Raw genomic sequence first — 20727 nt, forward strand, 5'->3', positions numbered from 1 at the left:
ACAGTTAATCAGGACACCCTCATAACAAAATTAGAAGGACTTGGAATAACAGACACCACCCTACTATGGCTCAAATCTTTCCTAACAAACAAACTGTAAACCGTATGGATGAAACCCTTCAAATCCAGCCCAAGAGATTCCACCTGCAGAGTACCACAAGGATCATCCTTTTCCCCGCTACTATTCAACATCTACCTAATCTACTTATCAAAATCATCAAAAGTCACAGCCTCGCCTGTTACAACTACACCAATGATACACAAATAATCTTCAAAATACAAGACAACCTGGAAATAAACTCAATGCTAGAAATCTGCCTCCACGATGTATTAATCTGGATGAACTCCAACTGCCTCAAAATCAACCCAGGCAAAATAGAAATAATGATTGTGTCAAAAAATGGAGGCGAAAACCACTTCATCCCTTGGTCAAGGGAACTCGGGACAAGCCCAGCACCCTCACCGATTTAAAAAAACCTGGGGGTCCTGATGGACGACAATCGGACACTAGAGCCACAAGTGAACACTCTTCTCAAGAAATGCGTCTTCCTCCTGCAAGCGGCAAAGCGGATCCTACCGTTCCTATCATTCGCCAATAAAGCAACCACCATCATCGCCCTCGTCATGTCCGGAGTAGACTACACCAACAGCCTATAGTTGGCTATGCCTGAACGACTTTAAAAAAAACTAAAACGCATACAAAATGCGGCAGCCAGACTGCTTTTGAAACTACCCCGAAGAGAACACACCACGCCAGCACTGAAAACACTACATTGGCTACAAATAAAACAACAAAATTCAAAACAATGTGCATCACGCACAGAGCAGTACACAACCAATGGGCTGAGTTCCTAAGAGACAAACTATGTCTACATCAACCAACAAGAACGCTCAGATCAAGCATTGACATCCGCCTGGAACCGAAACCCTACAACAACAAAAAAACTCAGAGGATCTTCCATCTCTCACCAAGCGCCGAAAAGCTGGAACGACCTTCCAAAGCACATACGTGTTACGCTCACCTGGTCTCTGCGGGGGCGTTTGGGCACGGTTGGAGCCCTCCCTGGACTGGACTCCTCTGGTTCAGGCTCTACCCTCAGCTGCAGTAGTATGGACTGCAGGTAACGGCAGTTCTAGAGAAGCTTCGTCAACATTGGCTGTTTGCTAAATTAGAAAAATGTTCCTTCCATGTCACAGAGGTCGAGTTTTTAGGCTTCATGATTACTCCACAAGGAGTTCATATGGACACACGTAAAGTGGAGGCTATCCTTCAGTGGCCATCTCCAACATCTACCAAAGCGGTGCAAAGTGTACTCGGGTTTGCTAATTTTTACAGACGGTTCATTCCAAGATTCTCACAGATCGTCCATCCAATCACATATCTTCTAAGAAAGAATAAAACATTTTGGTCCTCTGAAACAGAGAACGCCTTTCAGGAATTAAAAGAGGCTTTTACCTCAGCACCTATACTCTGGCATCCTCGACATCGCTTGCCTTACGTGGTCAAAACAGATGCCTCCAGTGCTGCCATGGGGGCAGTACTATCGCAGAAGGACCCAGAGACAGGGCAGCTACATCCCATAGCATTCTGGTCCCGTAAGTTTTCTGCACCAGAAAAGAATTACACAATCACCAACAAGTAGCTCCTCTCAATCAAATGAGCCTTCAAAACCTGGAGACACTACCTCTTAGGGGCAAGACACACGGTCACAGTTATCACAGACCACCGTAACTTTCAATATTTGAAAACTGCTAAGGCTCAATCTTCATGTCAACTTCGCTTGGCTCTTTTCTTTGCCGAATACAACTTGGTTATAACTTACAGACCAGGAGTGCGTAACGGAAAGGCAGATGCCCTATCGCGTATGGGAGAGGACAAAGATGCTTTTACTCCATCTGAACCGTTAGCCATTATTCCCGAAGAACGGATTCAAAATCAGATTGCTGCAACCGCCTGCTGGGAAGTCTTGAAGACTGATCTCCAAGTTCAGATGGATCAGACAGCCCAAAACGAATGGTTGTGCAAGGGCGACCAGTACTCCATCAAAGATAACCTACCATACTTTCAAGGGAGACTACATAGTCAAGACAAAGAAGTACAATACAAAAATTAAAGCAAACTATCATGCGTCATTGGTGGAAGGACACCCTGGAATTGCAAAGACTCGGGCCAAGATCCATAAAAACTATTGGTGGCCTACCTGGAGAAAATATGTTGCCCAGTTCATTACAACTTGCGGTGTCTGCGCACAAAACAAATCCCAGAAATTAAGTCCTGCAGGGTTGTTGCGTCCATTAAAAGTACCACCAACACCATGGCATACACTGTCTATGGACTTCATTACTGACCTACCACCCTGTGATGGGTTTAATACAATACTGGTCGTGGTAGACCTATTCTCCAAAATGGCACATTTTATTCCACTAAAAGGGCTTCCCACTGCTGCTACTCTGGCCACGGTATTCCTGGAACAAATTGTTAAATTACACGGTTTCCCATCTGACCGTAGAACTCAATTCGTCTCGGCCTTCTGGAGGCGTTGTAAACTAGCCCAAATCGACCTTCTCCTATCCACGAGTCACCATCCCCAAACTGATGGTCAAACAGAAAGGACCAATCAGACTCTAGAACAATACCTAAGGTGTATGTTACAGCAAACGGAAGGGTCTTAGAAAAGCATTCTCTGTTTAAGCGAATTTGCCTACAAAAACTATCCATACTAGCACCGGACAGACCCCATTCTACATAATGAATTGTCGACACCCGAAATCATCCTCTTTTGATCGGCTTGACAAATTGGAAATGCCAGCAATCACTTCATTGCATAAAATTATTACTCAGTCCCCGAGCCAAGTAACAACAAGAGAAATTGCAGACAGACATAGAAGCGAGGACCCGCAATACCACGTCGGGGATAAAGTATTGTTGGCATCCAAAAACATTCCATTAAAGGGACCCCGGGCCTTCCGTCCAAGATAGCTCGTACCTTATTTTATCAAAGCCATTATTAACCCAGCAGCCATGAAATTGGATTTATCAGCCAACATGCAAATCCACCCGGTTTTTCACATTTCTCTTCTAAAACCAATGAAACCGGACACTCGGATTTTAACACCACCTGAACCAGAGATCATCTCAGGTGAACCAGAATATGCGGTTAGGAGTATTCTGGACTCTAAGATAGTGCGATAAAAACTATACTACTTGATCGATTGGGAGGGTTACGGGCCCCAAGACCGCTCTTGGGAACCAGTGGAATTTCTCCATGCTCTGCAACTAATCAAACAATTTCACCGAGACAATCCCACCAAACCAGGACCAGGAGGAAGAACACCCATGAGAGGGGACTTGAGGGGGGAGTGCTGTCATGGCCACTGGTCCAGGGCCATTACCTTTATGCCCTACAGGGTCCCCTTTGGCGTCAGGCTCATTTGAAAGTGTGCTCTGCACACTTTACGTTGCTCCAGCAGACTAATGTGAAGCGCCAGCATGCGGGTGGGGCTGGCTTATATAGCCTGGCCCCAGCCACTCCCCTTAAGCCCGCCTTGTGGCCCCACCTAACCACTCCCCCGGACTTCTGCAAGTGCTTCCAATGCCTTTGTAAGGCCACGCCCAGCCTAGATGCATGTGCCTTAGGCACAGTGTGTGCAGAACACACTTTCAAATGAGCCTGGCACCAGAGGCGCCAGGACTGGGTCCATGGGGACCCTGTAGGGCATAAAGGTAATGGCCCTGGACCAGTGGCCATGACAATACGTAACTCATGAAACCACTTACTATTCAGGAAATTACTCAAAACCTGGCTCTTCACGTCATAACTAGAAAGATCGGCCACAGGGGCACGCACACAACTAAAACATCAATGAACAAAGAGACAGAACCTGATCCACACCAAGTAATCTACAGAAAAACCCTAAGGAAAAATCCCAGGACATACCAAACGACTAACCGAGAGACAGCAGTATTAGGACCAAAGACGGAATACATAGCAAGACGAAGACAGAAACACCAGGACAACTCATCAATAGAACCCTGACCCTAGACTATAGCCATTCCCAACAGACCTTATCATAGCAGACAGCTAGGGAATAGGAAACCCCGTAACATTAGCTCCAATCCAGAGGGTTAGAAACAGAATAAGCACCGACTTTACACACTGCCCATCAAGATACAGCAGGAAGCACAATGCGCCATCACACACAAACTACAACTATCCAATAGCCCTAAGGAAGTCACAGCACGGAAACCAAAGAACTAACTGAAAGGCAGTCATGATAGTAGAAAACTAAAGACAGAATACACAGACTGACCAAGACGGACACACTAGGATGCCTCATCAACAGCATTCTGACCCTGAGCCATTCAAAGCTTCAACTGACCAGTGTCACATTAAATAAGAGAATAGATATTACCAACCAAGTTCCACACCTGAAGAAATGGTTCAGACACACCTACCACCCCATACAAGACTCACTATGATACAGCTGGATACGCGCCGCACCACCACAGCGAGGCGGCCCATTAGGAACCAGCAACAACCCCACCCACAGGGATGCTGCTCAAACGGAACCAGAAGTACCTGAACCACGATACAGACCCCACTAACCCAATCCTCAATTTTCTGCATACTCAACCCACACAAGACTCACACAACCATTTCTCTCCCAGCAATCCGCACACACTGTTCCACACTGCATCAACACATAGTCAGCACCTAGAGCACACGAGGTCTCACCCGATCCAATACTTGCACCAAAGCTCAGCTCTCGGTGTATACCGAGCTGAAGCTGCCAACAGCACACCCCCTCTCCCGCTCTCCTACTCCCCTCCTCCCGACTAACCCTACCCACCACCCTCCTTCCTGTTTACAGATCCGCCAGAGCACCTGGGGAACAATTCTGTTGGTGACGGTGCGCTATATAAGTACCTTTAACATAACATAACACATACATTACCAATGGGGCATGCAAAGGATTGGGAGGAGTACACAGAAATAGATGCTATGGCACGTGCCTGACTCGACAATTTCTTCTGCACCCGAAACGGAAGATGGTCAGGTTACCGACGGAGGAACACAGTGTGTCCCAATCTAGAACGCTGGAGCATTAAGCTCCAAGACCACTGCTAAGTATGCATGCTGCTCTAGTCCCTTCAACTTTGCTCCTCTGCCTCCAGGGCAAGTCATTAGGTAGACACAGAGCACACTACTCTCTCCTACTGCTACGGGCTACCCACAGAGAGAGAGCGAGTTCACTCGGAGGAAGGCCCTTTCCATCCTTAGAGTGGGCATATATGCAGTGATTTAAATGCACAGGTTTTAAGCAGCACCCTCGACCCCCCCACCTTCTGCCAATCATCTTACCTGGGCACTGTCATGGGCAGGGGTGTGCTGAAACCGCTCACATGCTTGCCAAAAGAAAATATTCTCAGCACTGAACTCCTTCTTTAAGAATTCCTGAAGCAAGAGGCAAGGAGACAAAAGAGGGGGGTAAAAAAAGGGGACTATGGAAAAAGACAGAAGGAAAAAGGCATGGGTGGAGGAATGCGAGAGTGGGAAGGAAAGAAAAAAGGACAAAGGAGAGAAGTGGTGAAAGCATTGCAAATGATCACTGAAGAGGAGGCAGAAAGGGAAATGACAGGAGGAAGGAACCAGAAGCAGGAAGAAAGGAAAGGAGGAAAGAGAGAAGGGGAGGAAAGAGAAGCAATCCTCCAGGAGGGTGATGGGGAGACGATGCAAAGGAAAGAAAGGTAAGCATGCGCAGATCAAACCATCACACAATATATCACAGACAATGCACGCCCATCACCTTTTACAGTTTGGGATCAATTAAAGAGGTATAATAAAACCTCTCAATATCCTGCAGGACCACCATGGGGACCCCACATAAAAACTGCAGAAGCCATCACTTTCTCAAAGCAAGACCACCATGCCTCAAGTGAGTGGCAATTATTAGAGCAAAAAAGGAAACCCATGAACATGCTTTATGAATATCTTTAGTGTCACGGCATTCTTCAGTGTCATGGATTTGTATCTTCAATGAATTCCAAGAGGTTGCTTCTGAATAGGCAAAAGCTAAAGCAAATCATTTGAGTGATCACTTTTAGTTGTGCCCCAAAGCACTTCGAGGTTATGCTGTGATGGTGAAGATGTGTGCAATAGCACCGGGAGCATTCCAAGTGCCGAATGGGATTACCCAATAAATGATCTCAGGCCCAAATAACCAGACAGACTGAAAGAATATGGCAAAATATGACTTTATTATATATGTAATAAAGTAGGGAAACCTGGCAAACAAACCAATTGTAGCTCACACACACTCGTTGCATTTCCTTTGCACAAAAGGCTTTATACCTCGATGTACGTCAGCTATGATGTCATCCTATGTGGCAAACAAAACCTATCGGGTGGAGGAATTGGTTAGGGGAACATGTATACCTATAGTTCATATAAGTGTTAATATCATTAGCTTCCCCTTATCTGGTAGGAACACCTTAAACACCCTCTAACTACATAAAATACAGATAATAGCACAATGCCAGCAGCGGATAGGCTTCTGCAACAATGTATGGTCCACCATTACATAGCTCCTCATGATTGCTTGGCACTCTCTTCCAACCTTGGACAGTCGGCTCGTTAGCAGTACCTAAACAATTAAACCCAGGTGCAGGGCAACAACGTCAGACAACTGCCTTTCTTATCCAATTAGCCTGCCATCTCTCATCAGTTAGGCCCTAAGCCAATGCTTCATGTTTGTAGTTGACCTTGCTGGCTGTTCTCTTCTTCTGAACTTTCAAGGGAGTGAAGATACATTGCCATCTTCGTCTGGATATTTATGAATAGGCTGGTTTCCTGGTCTTACATCACACGTGAGGAGACCATGAGTTTGTCCATTCTGTCCTTCTATTTAGTGCAATTTAAGTCAATTATATTGGGTGCTATTTCTCCTCTTGGCCTCTGGAGACTTGGTTGCTCCATCTTGCATGCACTTTCTGCATCTTTGATTGTTCATTACCTGGCACTCATAATTAGTCACTCCTTTACTTAATCTGAGAGAAATATGTATTATGTACATGGCATATCCTCTTTGACTCAATTCATTCCTTGCAGTTGCTTCTTGCTGTGGCACCCTTGATCTTAAGCCAAGCAAATACCCTTTGTTCTTGCAAACATCTGTATTCCAGCGGTCAGCTCTGCAGCCTCCGTGTCTCGCCTTGAGATTTTTCTTACTGTTATACAATGCCAAAATCCATTTTCTTAACATGGCTCCTTTACTCACGTTAAATTTCCTACTTTAGCAAGCTTCTACATGGTCTTATCTACTTTGCGTTTCTGCGTATATACATCTACTACATCTCTTGTCACTTATCTTCTATATGCATATGGTTTCTTCATATTCGCAAATATGTTTACTTCGTTGCTTCAGTTACATGCTTCATTCTTTGGACATCCATTCATTGGATTCAGAGCGTCTATGTATCTTCTTTCTTTGTGACGTCGCTTCTCTTCTGTCCGACTTTACTTATAGTGCATCTATATCCAGTGTTGTCTGCAGACTCAGGTCTACCATTTCAGTTCGAGGGTATATTCGGTATGGCTGTCTGAATGCATAACGTCATTCATATCTTCAATGTGGTATAGGGATGATGCCAGGTGTCATGCACAGTGCTTTCTTGCTGTTCTTCCAATATAACAGAAGTGAGGGGGCGGGCTCTAAAGATGACGTGTGCATCTGCCTCTCTACAGATGTAACTTTGAAAAGGTTATTACAATATACTATAACTAGTGCTGCAAAAAATCTACTAGTGCTTCTAAGCTCTATAGTGGCATGACATGACAGTGTTTGCAGCGTCACCCTGTTCCTGTATCGGACATTCGATTTACATCTTGAAGATAAGGAGTGGTCTACTAGTTACGATCGAGGTTTCCCGGCAGGCCGGGCTCCAGGAACTTTCATCTGGGTGGGCCAAGTTTGTGATCAGGGGGGCCCAATTTCCATTGGGAATGGGTGCAGGTAGGAGTACCCTAATGAAAGTGCTGGCAGCTTTTGCACTGCTTTAAAAGGTACAGAAGCCTGGATTAAAATCCAAGTTGTAAGAACCAGGGATGAGACACTTAACTGTACACCTACTTGAATTTTGGATCAGGATGCTTGTTGGAATTACAAACAGTGGCAGAATTACACTCAGTGGCAGAATTAAGGCAAAGGGCTGTGTGGGCACAACTGATGGAAGGCCCTGGGTAGGTGGGGACTTGGGGTGGAGTTTAGGGTGGAAGAAGTTAATGGCTGTCACGAGTGCTATAAATATTCCATGTTTTTTAATTTGTCTTTTTCTACAGTTGAGGTAGTGTGTTTAGGGGTGCTACACATCATGGTCACCTCACCAGGTTTTTCTGACAACGTGATTTGTCCAGGAACACACAATTTGTTCAAGTGGGAAATCTGCTCTCCCCCTCGATCCCCCTCATCCCTTAAAAATCACATGCTCTCCAGTGTCCCTTACAAAGGGCCTCATTACGAGTTTGGAGGCAGCCATGCCCTTAATAAGGGCATGGCTGCGTCCAAACTCGGGTCCGGGTTCCCTGAATGGGGAAATACCGGGCCATTCCGACCTTGGAGGGCCCGTTATTTCCCCATTCAGGGAACCCGGACCTGGACCATCCCCATTCCCATTTGAGCCCCCATAGGGCTCAATGGGAATGGGGAGCATGCTAACAACGGGCCCGTTAATGACGGGCCCGTTGTTGGCATTCTGGGCCGCTCGCCGGACCCGCTAAGGACGTCTGGTCAAACCAGGCGTCCAGAGCGGGTCCTATGAGCAGACCTCGTAATAGGGCAGTAAGGAGTTAACGGCTCCGGCACCTTTACCAGTGCCGTTAACCCCTTACTGCCCACTTCGTAATGAGGCCCAAAGTCTTCTGCGCTCAAAATTTATATATTTTCTTCTCTTTTTTCACAAAAAGAGGAGCCGCAAACAATCCTTCTCTTGTCATGCACCCACTCTCTGGAGCTTGATCCCGGGGTCAGCTCGGAATGCCCCCACAATTCTCCAATTTCACAAATATCTCAAAACATTGTTCTTTCAACAACACCTGACCGATTACTAATTCCAATGGATGCACATACCAACGCACATGCCTCACAGGACTGCGCTACTGTTAAAAGATGCCAGTCCAAATGCTAGCTACCCACATTTTGAACAGCGCTCCACTGCTCTCGAGCTAGGTCCGCCCTGGAAATAATAAAAAAAATAAAAATGCTATAATTTAGCTACAGTACAGAGCAAAAGAGAAGCAAGAAAAATAGTGTGGCAATATTAAACTACCTATCTTCCCTTTACGTCTGCTGTCCCATTTCTATTCAATCCACACCTTCTTCACCTTTCACCAGCTCTTTGTGGTAAGTCAGACATAGGAGACAGCCTGGAGGACATGTTTGAACAAGGCATTCTATTTAAAATAAAGAAAATGCTTGCTCTAAACCCTACTTCTAAGATGCGGTCCCTATTCTTAAAAAACAAACGGGTGCTCATGAGGACGTCTTACAAAGAATCCACTGTCAAAAATGATTCTAACCTAACATCTGCCCTACCACTATGAAAGAAAAAGACAATATAAGTTATAACTTAGGATAGGGTTACCCTCCCTTAGGTAGATTAGTGGTGGCTTGTTCCTGACCCCCATCAAAGAACTCTCAAAGTCTTTCTCAGCCTTCCGGTTGCTGTAGCAGTAGCAACAACAAAATAAATGTCTCTCGGTTTCCTGTTGGGAAAACCATAGCCTTATCAGCCAGTCCAAACAGTTTCTAGTTTCTCCTGTATTCTCCTTATTAAACTTAACAGGTTCTTCTGATCAGGATAGGTAATTATTCACAAAAACAAAACCTTATCTTTATCCCCTGGTGGGATATTCTACTTCCATCCTCTGGTAGGCCATGGACCTGCTAAGCCCTGCTTTGTTTGTGGTTTCTCTCACTCACCCCGTCCTGGATTATTCGGATTATCAGCCCGGTGTGGGCTACGGGCCTAATCAACCCTGATTTGGTTATGGCTTCTATCATCTCCTGCTGGGGTATTCAGATTAATAGCCCGGTGTGGGCTACTGGCCTGCTTGGCTCGGTTTTGATTCTTGCTGATCTCACCCCTTCCTGTTGTGTTCAGATTATAAACTTTGTGTGGGCTACGGTGTGGCCTGACTGCCTTCCAACTGCTCCTCCTACAGCGCATCAGACCTTCTGTCTAGTGGCGGTGCATGTTCGTGGAGGCGGTCTCTGTGTCCAGCACAGATCCATGCTCTCAACCCGGCTCTGGCCTGCACGGTCGACTTCTTCGTGCCCCTTCTTCTCTGGGACTATAGTGTCGGAAAGGCAGGACACTGGTGCGTTTACTCTGGTCTGGTTGTGCTTCCTTCCTCTGCAGCCCAGAGCTCGTCGGGCTCCCTGACTTCGTCAAAGAGGCAGCATTATATAGAATGCCCTGGGTTACCAGCCACCATACGTGTCTCTTCGGCTCAGCTCCTACGCGGGAGAGACTTCCTCCTCTGCACGCTCACACAAGCGGGCATTTCTCACTCTCTCGCCGATTCTTCCTCCTTCTCCTAGTCTCCAGCTGTTTTTATGTACATCTCTGGAACTGAAGGGAAGTTTCCATTGGTTCCGGGCTTCAGAAATGCGCAACATCAAATACAGTTCAGAAACCAAGCCATCCACTTTAATGGGGCCTGGACACGATTCCTCTGTGTATTTCCCATAAAACAAACAAACATTTAGGAGTTTGAAGTAAACGAAGGTGAAACAAAATCCTCACTGAAAGATTCCTTATTCCCAATGGGGGCGTCACTCGCAACGGGTATCCCGCTTGCCTTGTCCCCTAGCAAGGGTCTTGCATAGAGGGCTCCCCCTTGGCGAGGAGAGACACATTTCCTACATTTGTCATAGCTCCCCGACCTCCATTCCCATTTAGATCATAACCATCTATCCCACCTACACCGACAATGTCTTCTTGGCCTAGCTGGGGAGAATCGAGGATGTTGCCTTCTCCTCTGCGAGGGCATATGAACAAAGCTCTAGTCCTTGTTCCATCTCTGATGGTGTGCACTCAACAATGCCGCCCGAAGCCTGTACTACCAGCAGACCAGGGAGGAGGTGGAGTGTTACCATGCATGAGAGTCAGGTCAAGGAGTGTGGAATCAGGAGGCAGGCAATAGAGGTTGAGGGGTTTCTGGCCTCCTGTTATTCCTGGTGGGGCATGGCAGGGAAAATGGTCCATGCTTGCCATCTTTGACATGTTCAGGTAGGGTCTTGTTGGACCTACACAGTGAGGTGTAGCTGGATTCTCTAGATGTAGCCAACATGGTCCCCACATCTGTGCATATACACTTTCACCAACAACCTTGCCTTTTGAGTATGCATTGGATAGGCATTTGCCAAGCACTGCCATGAGGGTACCACTTGGCTATAAGAATAGGAACAGCTGGAAAATGGTGCGAGTACATGGGCATATGATGTAATTGCCTGGCAAATGTTGTCTAATACTATACACAAGCCAACACTGTTGGTTTTGTGAGTGCTCAGTTTCGACAGGACACCAGTGCAAAGAACAGATGCAAGGACACACAAGTTGCTTATAAATCAATTGGCTGAAGGCACACATTGTTAAGAGATTTGTATGACACCAGAAGCTCATGTACAGAAGCAATGAAGTCATTAAACACTCAATGGTATACATAGATGTAACACTGGCAGGCCCTTATCAGTACATTTTGTGTTACTTTGTGATGGTGCTTGCTCAAAGAGTTCCCAATAGGTTATGTTTTGGGAGGCGGGGGCAGGTAGTTGATGGGAATGCCAAAGGGATTAACATGGCAATGTTCAGTCAATGAGTCGATAAATGACCAAACATGCCCATAGGATGTGTGTCCCTCCTCACATCCCATCTCCATTCCATCTGTGCTCCAATGCAAGAGTTCTGGCTCACACCTAATAGCCAAAACTAAAAAAGGATGGATGTAAGTCTCTAAACAAGCCCTAAACACTGGCATTGCTCTGGTCCGTCTTCCACACCAATGTTTGCAAATCAGCCTTGATCATGCCTCTAATGTGTGCAGCTTTGCCCAAACTGCTAGACCACAAGACATAGAAATTCCTGTGACTGCTTGTGTTCCAGTGCAGAAGAGACCTGGCCAAGCAGTTGAGGTTGCACTGCATCTCTTGCTGGCAAACTAAGATGTATTTGCTAATGGCATGTTCCCTTCTGTAATTGCACAGACACACTAATGAGTAATAGCACGGAAGGCTGCCCACAGCCATGATAGTGGTAATGCATATTTCAAAGCCCTGCATCAATCATTTTTTGATTTGACAACACTCCCTCCTCAAGGATTACATTTTTCTTGCTACCAATCTTATGATTTCACTTATATTCAAGTAGTTAACGCAGCAAAATGAATACTTTAAATGTAATTTGTAAGTGCCCTCATTTGATTGATGCACCTCTTATTTATTGTTTGATACAGTTAACCATTTTATTAAGCATGATGGGAATAACTTATATTCCTACAAAAAGAAACATTCTTTAAATTACAGAAATCAACTTGTGATTTTAGTTTTGAGAGTTTAGGAATGTAACTAAGATGATCATTGCAGTTAAAGAATTGCAACACTGGATCTTCTCATAGTTTTATGCAGCCTGTTTAAATAAGTGTGCTACAAAGGTGTGAATGGCTCTTCATCTCCCTTGTTAATGGTGCTTTAATGGCTGTGAGGCATACATCATTGCCCAAGGCAAGCAAACAAATCCCAGGCGAATTGCGGCAGAAGTGCAGTTATACTGAAGAGGGTGCACTGATCCCTTGGATCTCCTGGACCCACCTCCTGTGCTTCTGGTATTAGCATGTATTGTTCCTTTTTTTTGCGGCTCCACTCGATTTCCTATAGTTGGCGGGAAACATTGACAAAGGACGGTTTTGCACTTCAAAAGAGTATACACGTGCTCTGCAGTGGAAATGCAGTTGTACTACAGTTGGAGTTTAGGGAGTGTTTTGAAAGGTGAATTGGAAACAGGATTCTCAAGTGAGAAGTGAGCCTATTCCATAATATACAAATACAATGTAATTTCTGAGACGCAAGAACAAGGGTGGGAAAGGTGATGCTATAGAGAAGACTGCTTCTCGCTTAGAGCGGGACACCACCAAACCTCCAAATACTCCCTTGCCATCCGAATCCTCTAAGGGAGACAGCTCCCAGTCCCGCTCTCTGTACTGTCAATCTAGTGACAGATTAAATCATTTTCCGTTAACATCGACGAGTATTAAACAGAAAATAACAGGTTTCTTTACAGAATGTCATGGGCCTCATCACGGGTTGGGCGGAGCGGTAAAAATGTGGCAGCAGTGCTATTACTGCCACATTACCGCTCTGCCCAAACACAAGTCTGAGCGGTAAGTTGGGAGATTCACATCCAGCTTTTAGCTGGAGGTAAACCTGCGACCTTACTGCCCATTTTCGACACATTTTCAACGCATAATTTATGTCACGGTAAATGTGCCGGAAATGCCCCATCAAGTCCTGTAGACTCTGAATAAAATTGGGATTTACAGCCTTTCTGCAACACGGGTTCCAGTGCAAATAGCCCCAGACTGAGTTGCAGTAACGCTGTTTGCGTTGGGCGGCATCACAGCCCATGAGGCCCATAGTGTTCATCTGGGAGATCTTTCTACGAGTTCCTTTTTTCAATCACAACTACAACATTTTATGGAGCAAGAAGCTGGTGCACTAAGGTGGTCAATGCAAAGGAGACTTCCTCAAGACGCCATTGCTATGGATGATCAGAAATAATTAGTCCAGGGAGCGGTTGCATCCAGAGACTCTTGTGTCGCTTTCAGACACTCCTGCTATGTTTGCCTCCCCTGGAAATACTCTGACCGGCTCACCCGGAAGCTCTTTTTCATCTTCAGGCTCATTGACAGAATCTTATAGGGACCATCAAGCTCTAACTATAGATGTTTAAAACAACTGAGTGAATCATCAATGTCAGCCCTACATTTCGTCCCCAAATCCTGTCTGGGACTCCTAAAGTGCGGCCCTTCAGAATGTTAATCGCTCTGAGGGGGCTGCAGCACATTTAGAGCGAAATCCCGGTCTGCCACCCTCCTCTCAGTGGTGTTTAACACCATTGGCAAGGCCTCCTGTCTAGGGGGGCCCAAAGGGAGCATTTGGGGGGCCTGGCTCCCTTGGCCCCCCCTGCTGGAGCTGGGCCTGTATCCCGGTACAGATCTATGGCGGTTCAGTATGTGCATATTTAAACATTGTAGACATGAGCTGTGTTCCCAGTAAGGTATATAGACGGACAAGGGAGTCATACGTAATATTGTGTCTTAACCGCTTCAACATGGCCACGGTTTAGATATTGAGTTTTGGGAATTCTATGTAGCTAAACGTGACGAATCACGTCACGATCCTGTCACGCGAGGGCCAATATTTACTTGAAATGCGGATACAGTACAGGAGGCTGTGTTTGCAGCCGTCTCCCTGTTCCTGTATCAGTCATTCGAATTGCATCTTGAAGGTAAGCAGTGATGTACTAGTTAAGATCTATGTTTAATTAAAAGCTGTGAAATAGGCTGTAGGCCTTCATTTGTAATAATGAGGGTCCTCTGTGTTGTGTTTTGGTAGAGCAGATTGGAAGGATATGGGCTGAATACTTGTTGCCTGTTTGGTTTGGAGAAAAGAAAGATTTTCAGCAGGTTGGTGGCCTCTTACAAAGGAAACAGGTCAGTTTATGGATCAGTGATGAGTAACATGTGCGATGAATGTTTACTTGATTGTGAGATACTGCATTTGTATTGCTTATAGTTTTCCAAATTGGTGCTTACTCCGCCAGTCTAAGAACAGACAGGTCAGTATTTTGATCAATGTATGAACATTAATCAGAATGAAGTATTTATTCTCAGAGCAGCACTAAGTATTCCTAAGAGAGAGCATATCTCTCAGGCCAGACGAGACGCCCACTGGCTCCCAGTTAAAGAGCGCATACTGTTCAAGACTCTCACCATCACCCACAGATGCCAGTCCCAGTCAGCATCCCTGTATCTGTCAGAACGAGTTTGCCAGGCGCCCACAAACAGACCCATACGGACACAATACTCACACCAGCTCTCAGTCCCAGCCTTCAAAAGGGCCAAAGCTGGCAGAGCCAGCTTCTCGGCGTTAAACTGGAACCTACTACCACTTAAGCTTAGAAAGGAAACCTCCTTCACAGTGTTTAGAAAAGCCCTGAAAACAAACCTCTTCAACTAGACTGTTCATGAGGGTTTCCCCTGTAACCATGAAACATAGCCACTGTACCAATGTATTGAACCATGTAATGCCTTCTCTCGGTTTCTTCTGTACTGTATACAAGCAAAACCTCTGCAACAGCGCCACAACGCCTTTGTGCCGCTGTGTGCTTTATAAATTCAAATAAATAAAATAAAAAATAAATATAAGCTGATCAGTACTTTTTAAAATATATTTTCTTTACTGAATAGTTGGAAAAGCTAACAGTTACACCTGATGAAGGGGCCGAGGGTCCCGAAATATATAGTGATGTGTCAATGGGGGAATCTCTCATTGGGAAAACCATTTTTTGCTGATGTGTTATTGCTCTAATTTGAGCACAAACCTGTTATCTACATATATGTACATACAACATTTCTCAAGCATGAGAAATTGTTGAACGTATAAGTTGTTGAACGTATATTTTGCTTTTCTTCCATTTGAATGAATTGACAATGCAATTTTTTGTTGTATGAACACATGCATAACAAAATGGAATAGAAGTGTATGTTGAAAAATTATTGATTTTGTAAAAAAAGTCAAACATATTTGAGTATATTCTGTATGATTCAAATCTTTGCATCGAAAAAGTGAACATTTGTGAAGGGGTTGATTACCTAAAGAAGAGAGACTGGTTACTCCTCAGGGTCACTGATGAATTTTGATTAATATATGTTTCATTTATCTGTAGCGAGAGAGGACCCAGGGCACCTGAAACATACCTGAAAATATTTCTAACCAGTAGGAATTATATACAACTTTTTCTATGCAATGAAATAGAGCAGTACACCCTTGTGGAGCAATCATTTTTTTGGCATGACATTGAACCACATGTGTTACGCTGCTTTACGATTTCTAGAACGTGTCTGTCCTTTTTTGAGTTCATCAAAACTAAGGTTAATGGTCGTTTTGAGATGCTCTACTTATTCAAGGCAGACATGAACATTTTGGAAGAATTGTATTAGAATGACAATGCAGAATAATCTGTCATCTATTAATTGAACTGTAGTGTAAAACAGTTTATAATTTTAGAAGCACCCCAATTCTGTGCCTTCACTTCTGTTAAAATGGTATGGGTCCATCTTTGAGATCAGTTTGTCCTTTCAATGAAGCTTATTGTGCTAATGCCAAGGAGGATGGCAGGCCATTTTGGTTAATTCTTATACTTAACGTTAGAATGCTTGCCTCTTTTCGGGTTAAATAAATGACAGACCTGTCATTTCACGTGTCCCTATACCAAACATTGAAGTGCAAAAGTGAATGGAAGGGCATCTTGGGTCTACACCAGATAGTAATGAAATGCCAGCTCGATAATTAGTTCACAGTCACCAGATGACTGCAAAACCTTATAGAGAAGCTTAAAAAAGCATTTTATTTGGTTTGTATTAGGCATGAAGGAGATACCATGTTGTATTAAAATGGTTCCTGGCTGTAACTGACTCGGAGCAGGAGGGCAGGCTGCAGCACGAAGCTTGGTTGGGTTAAAGAGACGCTTACCCTCTTTTGCACGGATGCCATCCATGTACCTTTTTAGTTTGTCAGCTATTTTTACTTTAACGTATTGTTTCTCAGGATATGCCTTAATTGTGAAAGAGAAGCATTTAAAGGCCCGATCTAGGGCACACGTACGATGCGTGCAGAGTATCTGGAGCTCAACTCAATTCTCTCACCTCTGAAACCCTCATCATCTCCTCTTTCTGCAAATGATTTTGCTCTCTACTTTACTTCTAAAATGTCTGTCATTCTTAGTACCCTCGCTACTTACCTTCTATCCCCTCGTCCTGCTTACTTTTCCTCACCACTCCTACCCTCTTCTCCCGCTAGGTCTTCCTTTGCAACCACCAAACCCTGAAGAGATGTTTGCCCTACTCCTCATCGCTAACCCTTCCTGTGTCTCCACTGACTCACGCTCCCTGCACATTGTGAAGCGCATGATTCACAGTTTGGCTCCACATCTTACTTCCCTCTTCAACTTCTTTCTTGATAATGCAACTTTTCCTTCATCCTATAAGTCAACTACCGTCATCCCTCTTCTTAAGAAAACTGGTCTTGTTCCTAACTGTCCTATCAACTTTTGCCCAGTCTCTCTTCTACCACACTATTCCAAAATCCTAGAGAGAGTAGTATTCAATCGACTCCCTGAGTTGCTTGATGCTCACAACCTCCAGGACACTCTTCAATCTGGCTTCTGACCTCTGCATTCTACCGGGAAATCTTTTCTGCACGTCATGTGAACTGCTCCACTTAGACTGAAGTTCTCTACTTCACAGCCAAACAGACACTCTCGCCCTCTTCCCCTCCTCTTCTCTCCCGACTACCTTCCTTACTCTGCTTCCGCTTGTAACCATGTTATCTTCGACCCATCTCACAACTTCTTGATCTTCATCTCTATCTGCCACTGCAGCCAGAATCACCCTTCTTAATATGTGACAAATCTGTCATCCACCTTTCAATACTGCTAAACAGCTAATCTCCTCCTTAGTCCTTTCTAGATCTGACTACTATGCCAGTCTCCTCTATGGCCCTCCCAACAATGCTTTTTCACCTATGGGCAAAGTCATCAAATTTGCGGTCCACACCCTTTTCAACATTTCTCGCATTACCTCTACCGCCTCTGCCCATTGCCAGATTGACTAGCTATCTACGAAACAAAGAGCCAAGAATAAACTACTTCTCATCGTCTTCAAAACTATCCATGGACTTGCCCCATCCTACCCATCTGACTCCTTACTCTACTCCTCACTCGTTATGATCCTCCTCGGCTCACCTCCTTGCCACTGCTCCAGCCCTCTGCACTCCGTTTCGTTTCCGCTCTCTCCCTCTCCTCACTCATCTACTCTGGAGTGTTCTTCCACCACCTCTCTGAACTACTCCAACTCCACCACTATTTAAATACAACCTCAAAGCCCTCCTCCTTTCTGAAGAACTCATTTCCTATCATCCTGTTTACCTCTCTGCCTACCCTGACGGACAACCCTACAGCACTTTTCTGTCACCTCTCCATCTTTAATTTAGCACTTCCTCCAGCATCCAATTCCCATGTTATTTTGGCCAGTCCTCATCCATGGCTTTAGGTTTCCACCTTCCCCTGCAACATCTGGTCTTCTAGTCACATACTCTGACCACATAGTCAAGGACCCACGTCCTCTGCTCTTTAATCAATGTTACATTTTCTAAGTGTTTGTGTGCCAAAAATGTATTGCTTTCCTGTGATTTCTATAAATAAATAAAATATATATTAAAAATAATGTTCTAATTAGCTGATTAAAAAACAGGAAACCAGATCCTTTCTAGAAGAGGTTGAGAGTAGGATCTTATATCATTTAGATAACATGGTATGCAATATGTGATTGAAGATTGATAAAAGTAGTCTTTATCTGCCTTATAGGGTAGGGGTCATTATCATGGGATAATGACCATGCCCCAAAGGTTACGGCCTGAGGTAGAGCTGAGAGCAATATATTGGGAAAGGGTCACTAGCCCAAGTGATATGACCCCTTCCTACGACGATAAGGCTATTAGCACCTAGAGTTAATAGCAATATAGGTTTTGGAGTTATGTTAGTGAGGTAAACAACATTTTTAATAGGGTTTAAATAAACCAAACGTGTTAGTTTGTTAAATGTAATTTAATTATATAATAACAAGGTTGCTTTCATAAGCGAAAGCATTGTAATTGCAGATTGGAACAGTTTCACAATGAGCGTGAATTAAATGTAATCTAAAAGGGCATGGTTTCCTATATGAACGCAAAAGCACTGTTCCATGTTTTCACTTTCACTTCGGTGTGTGAACTTGAGTGTCGTGTTCAAAGAAATCTTTCTGTGAAGTTACACTGCTACTTCTTGAATGCAGAAAAACCATTGCTGCCATTTCACTGTCTGCTTCTGAAGTCAAAATGCTTGGAATGCAGTCAAACCAGTCGTTATTGACTAGATTTCGAGCCTTCTGATTGGCTGAGAGGATGTCAATATCAACCTCCATGTGCTATTTGCATTTAGATATGAATAGGTGTTAACAAAGTGAATGTGTTTGCACACTTAGTCATCTTGAACAGGAGCAGGAACTTGGCTATACACAGAGGCGTATGCAGCCAAGAAGCAACAGAGTTCGCAACAGATACAAACTCACAGTGCAATCGCCGATAGCTACTAAAGAACAAGTTACTTTCTTACCTGGTAACGTTCTTTCGATGGGATGGTCCGACGACGTATTCCATATCTATGACATGTAATCACCACAGCTGTGCTGCTTCGGAAACTTTTCGGCGTCTGCGTCCTGCGTTGATGACGTCGATGCGCCGTCGTCGAGGACCTCCTCCGACGTCAGACGTCATCCGATGTGATAAGTAGGACGCACGACGCCCATAGCCTCAGTTGTAGTTTTTTCCCCCAGAACGTGTGACATAAGTCAACTGCCAGTCAGACACAAAGCCTTGCGGAACGTAAGCTGCAATCGCAAAAGAAATTCTGCAGTGGGGAAGGCAGGGCGGGAGCGATATGGAATACGTCGTCGGACCATCCCATCGAAAGAACGTTACCAGGTAAGAAAGTAACTTGTTCTTCGAGGGGATTGGGTCCTCCGACATATTCCATATCTAAGACAGACTCCCAAAGCAGTACCAAAGCAAGGAGGAGGGAAAGAATTTAGAATCAAAATTTAGAATAGCCAATCAAATAGCAGAGCAAAGGACCGCCTTGCCAAAGGCCAGATCCTGTGCTCGGATGGAATCAAGGGAATAGTGACGTACAAATGTATGTACTGAAGCCCAGGTGGCTGCATCACAGATGTTGCGAATAGGAACACCCCTCTGCAGGGCAGTAGACGCAGCCATACCCCTGGTAGAATGGGCCCGCAAGCCAGCCGGTGGGTCCTTACCCGCCAAGCGGTAGCACTCCGAGATGGCCAAAATAATCCAGCGAGACAAAGTCCGTCTCGCCACAGCTTGCCCCAAACGCTTTCCAGCGTAACCAATAAAGAGTTGATCATCCACTCTGACCCGGGACATGCGTGAAACATAAAAGCTTAAAGCTCTCCTAGGATCAAGCCTATGGAGCCTCTCCTCTTCCTTACCAGGATGCGGAGGAGGATAGAATGCCGGAAGAACAACCTTCTGGGCCAAATGAAATTCCGTCACTACCTTCGGAAGAAAAGAAGGACGAACTCGAAGGACAACCCCGTCCTTGTGAAATACAGTGAAGGGAGGCTTAACTGAAAGTGCCTGTAACTCACTCACTCTGCGAGCGGAAGTAACCGCAACTAAAAACACAGTTTTCAGAGTTAACAGCCTCAAAGGGCAAGAATGTAAAGGCTCAAACGGAGCACCCATAAGAAACTTAAGAACAAGGTTTAAATCCCAACCGGGCACCAGGAAAGGTGACGGAGGGAACACATTAGTGAGCCCTTTCAGGAACTGT

General features: G+C 44.9%; 1 protein-coding gene across 5 annotated transcripts in view; it reads right to left on the minus strand.

Annotated features, from left to right (window-relative positions):
* The window catches only part of RGS14 (regulator of G protein signaling 14), a 507547-nt gene that overhangs the window by 118348 nt on the left and 368472 nt on the right, over window positions 1-20727 (minus strand). For 4 of the 5 annotated variants that reach the window (XM_069651536.1, XM_069651533.1, XM_069651539.1 and 1 more), the window contains one exon: window positions 5363-5455. The exons of the other annotated variant lie outside the window; for it this stretch is intronic. In XM_069651536.1, coding sequence (XP_069507637.1) covers window positions 5363-5455 — 93 coding nt within the window. The remainder of the gene's footprint in view (window positions 1-5362; window positions 5456-20727) is intronic. 5 annotated transcript variants of the gene reach the window in all.

The sequence above is a fragment of the Ambystoma mexicanum genome, chromosome 3p (assembly GCF_040938575.1).
Source record: "Ambystoma mexicanum isolate Mex_15411 chromosome 3p, UKY_AmexF1_1, whole genome shotgun sequence".
Classification (NCBI taxonomy): domain Eukaryota; kingdom Metazoa; phylum Chordata; class Amphibia; order Caudata; family Ambystomatidae; genus Ambystoma; species Ambystoma mexicanum.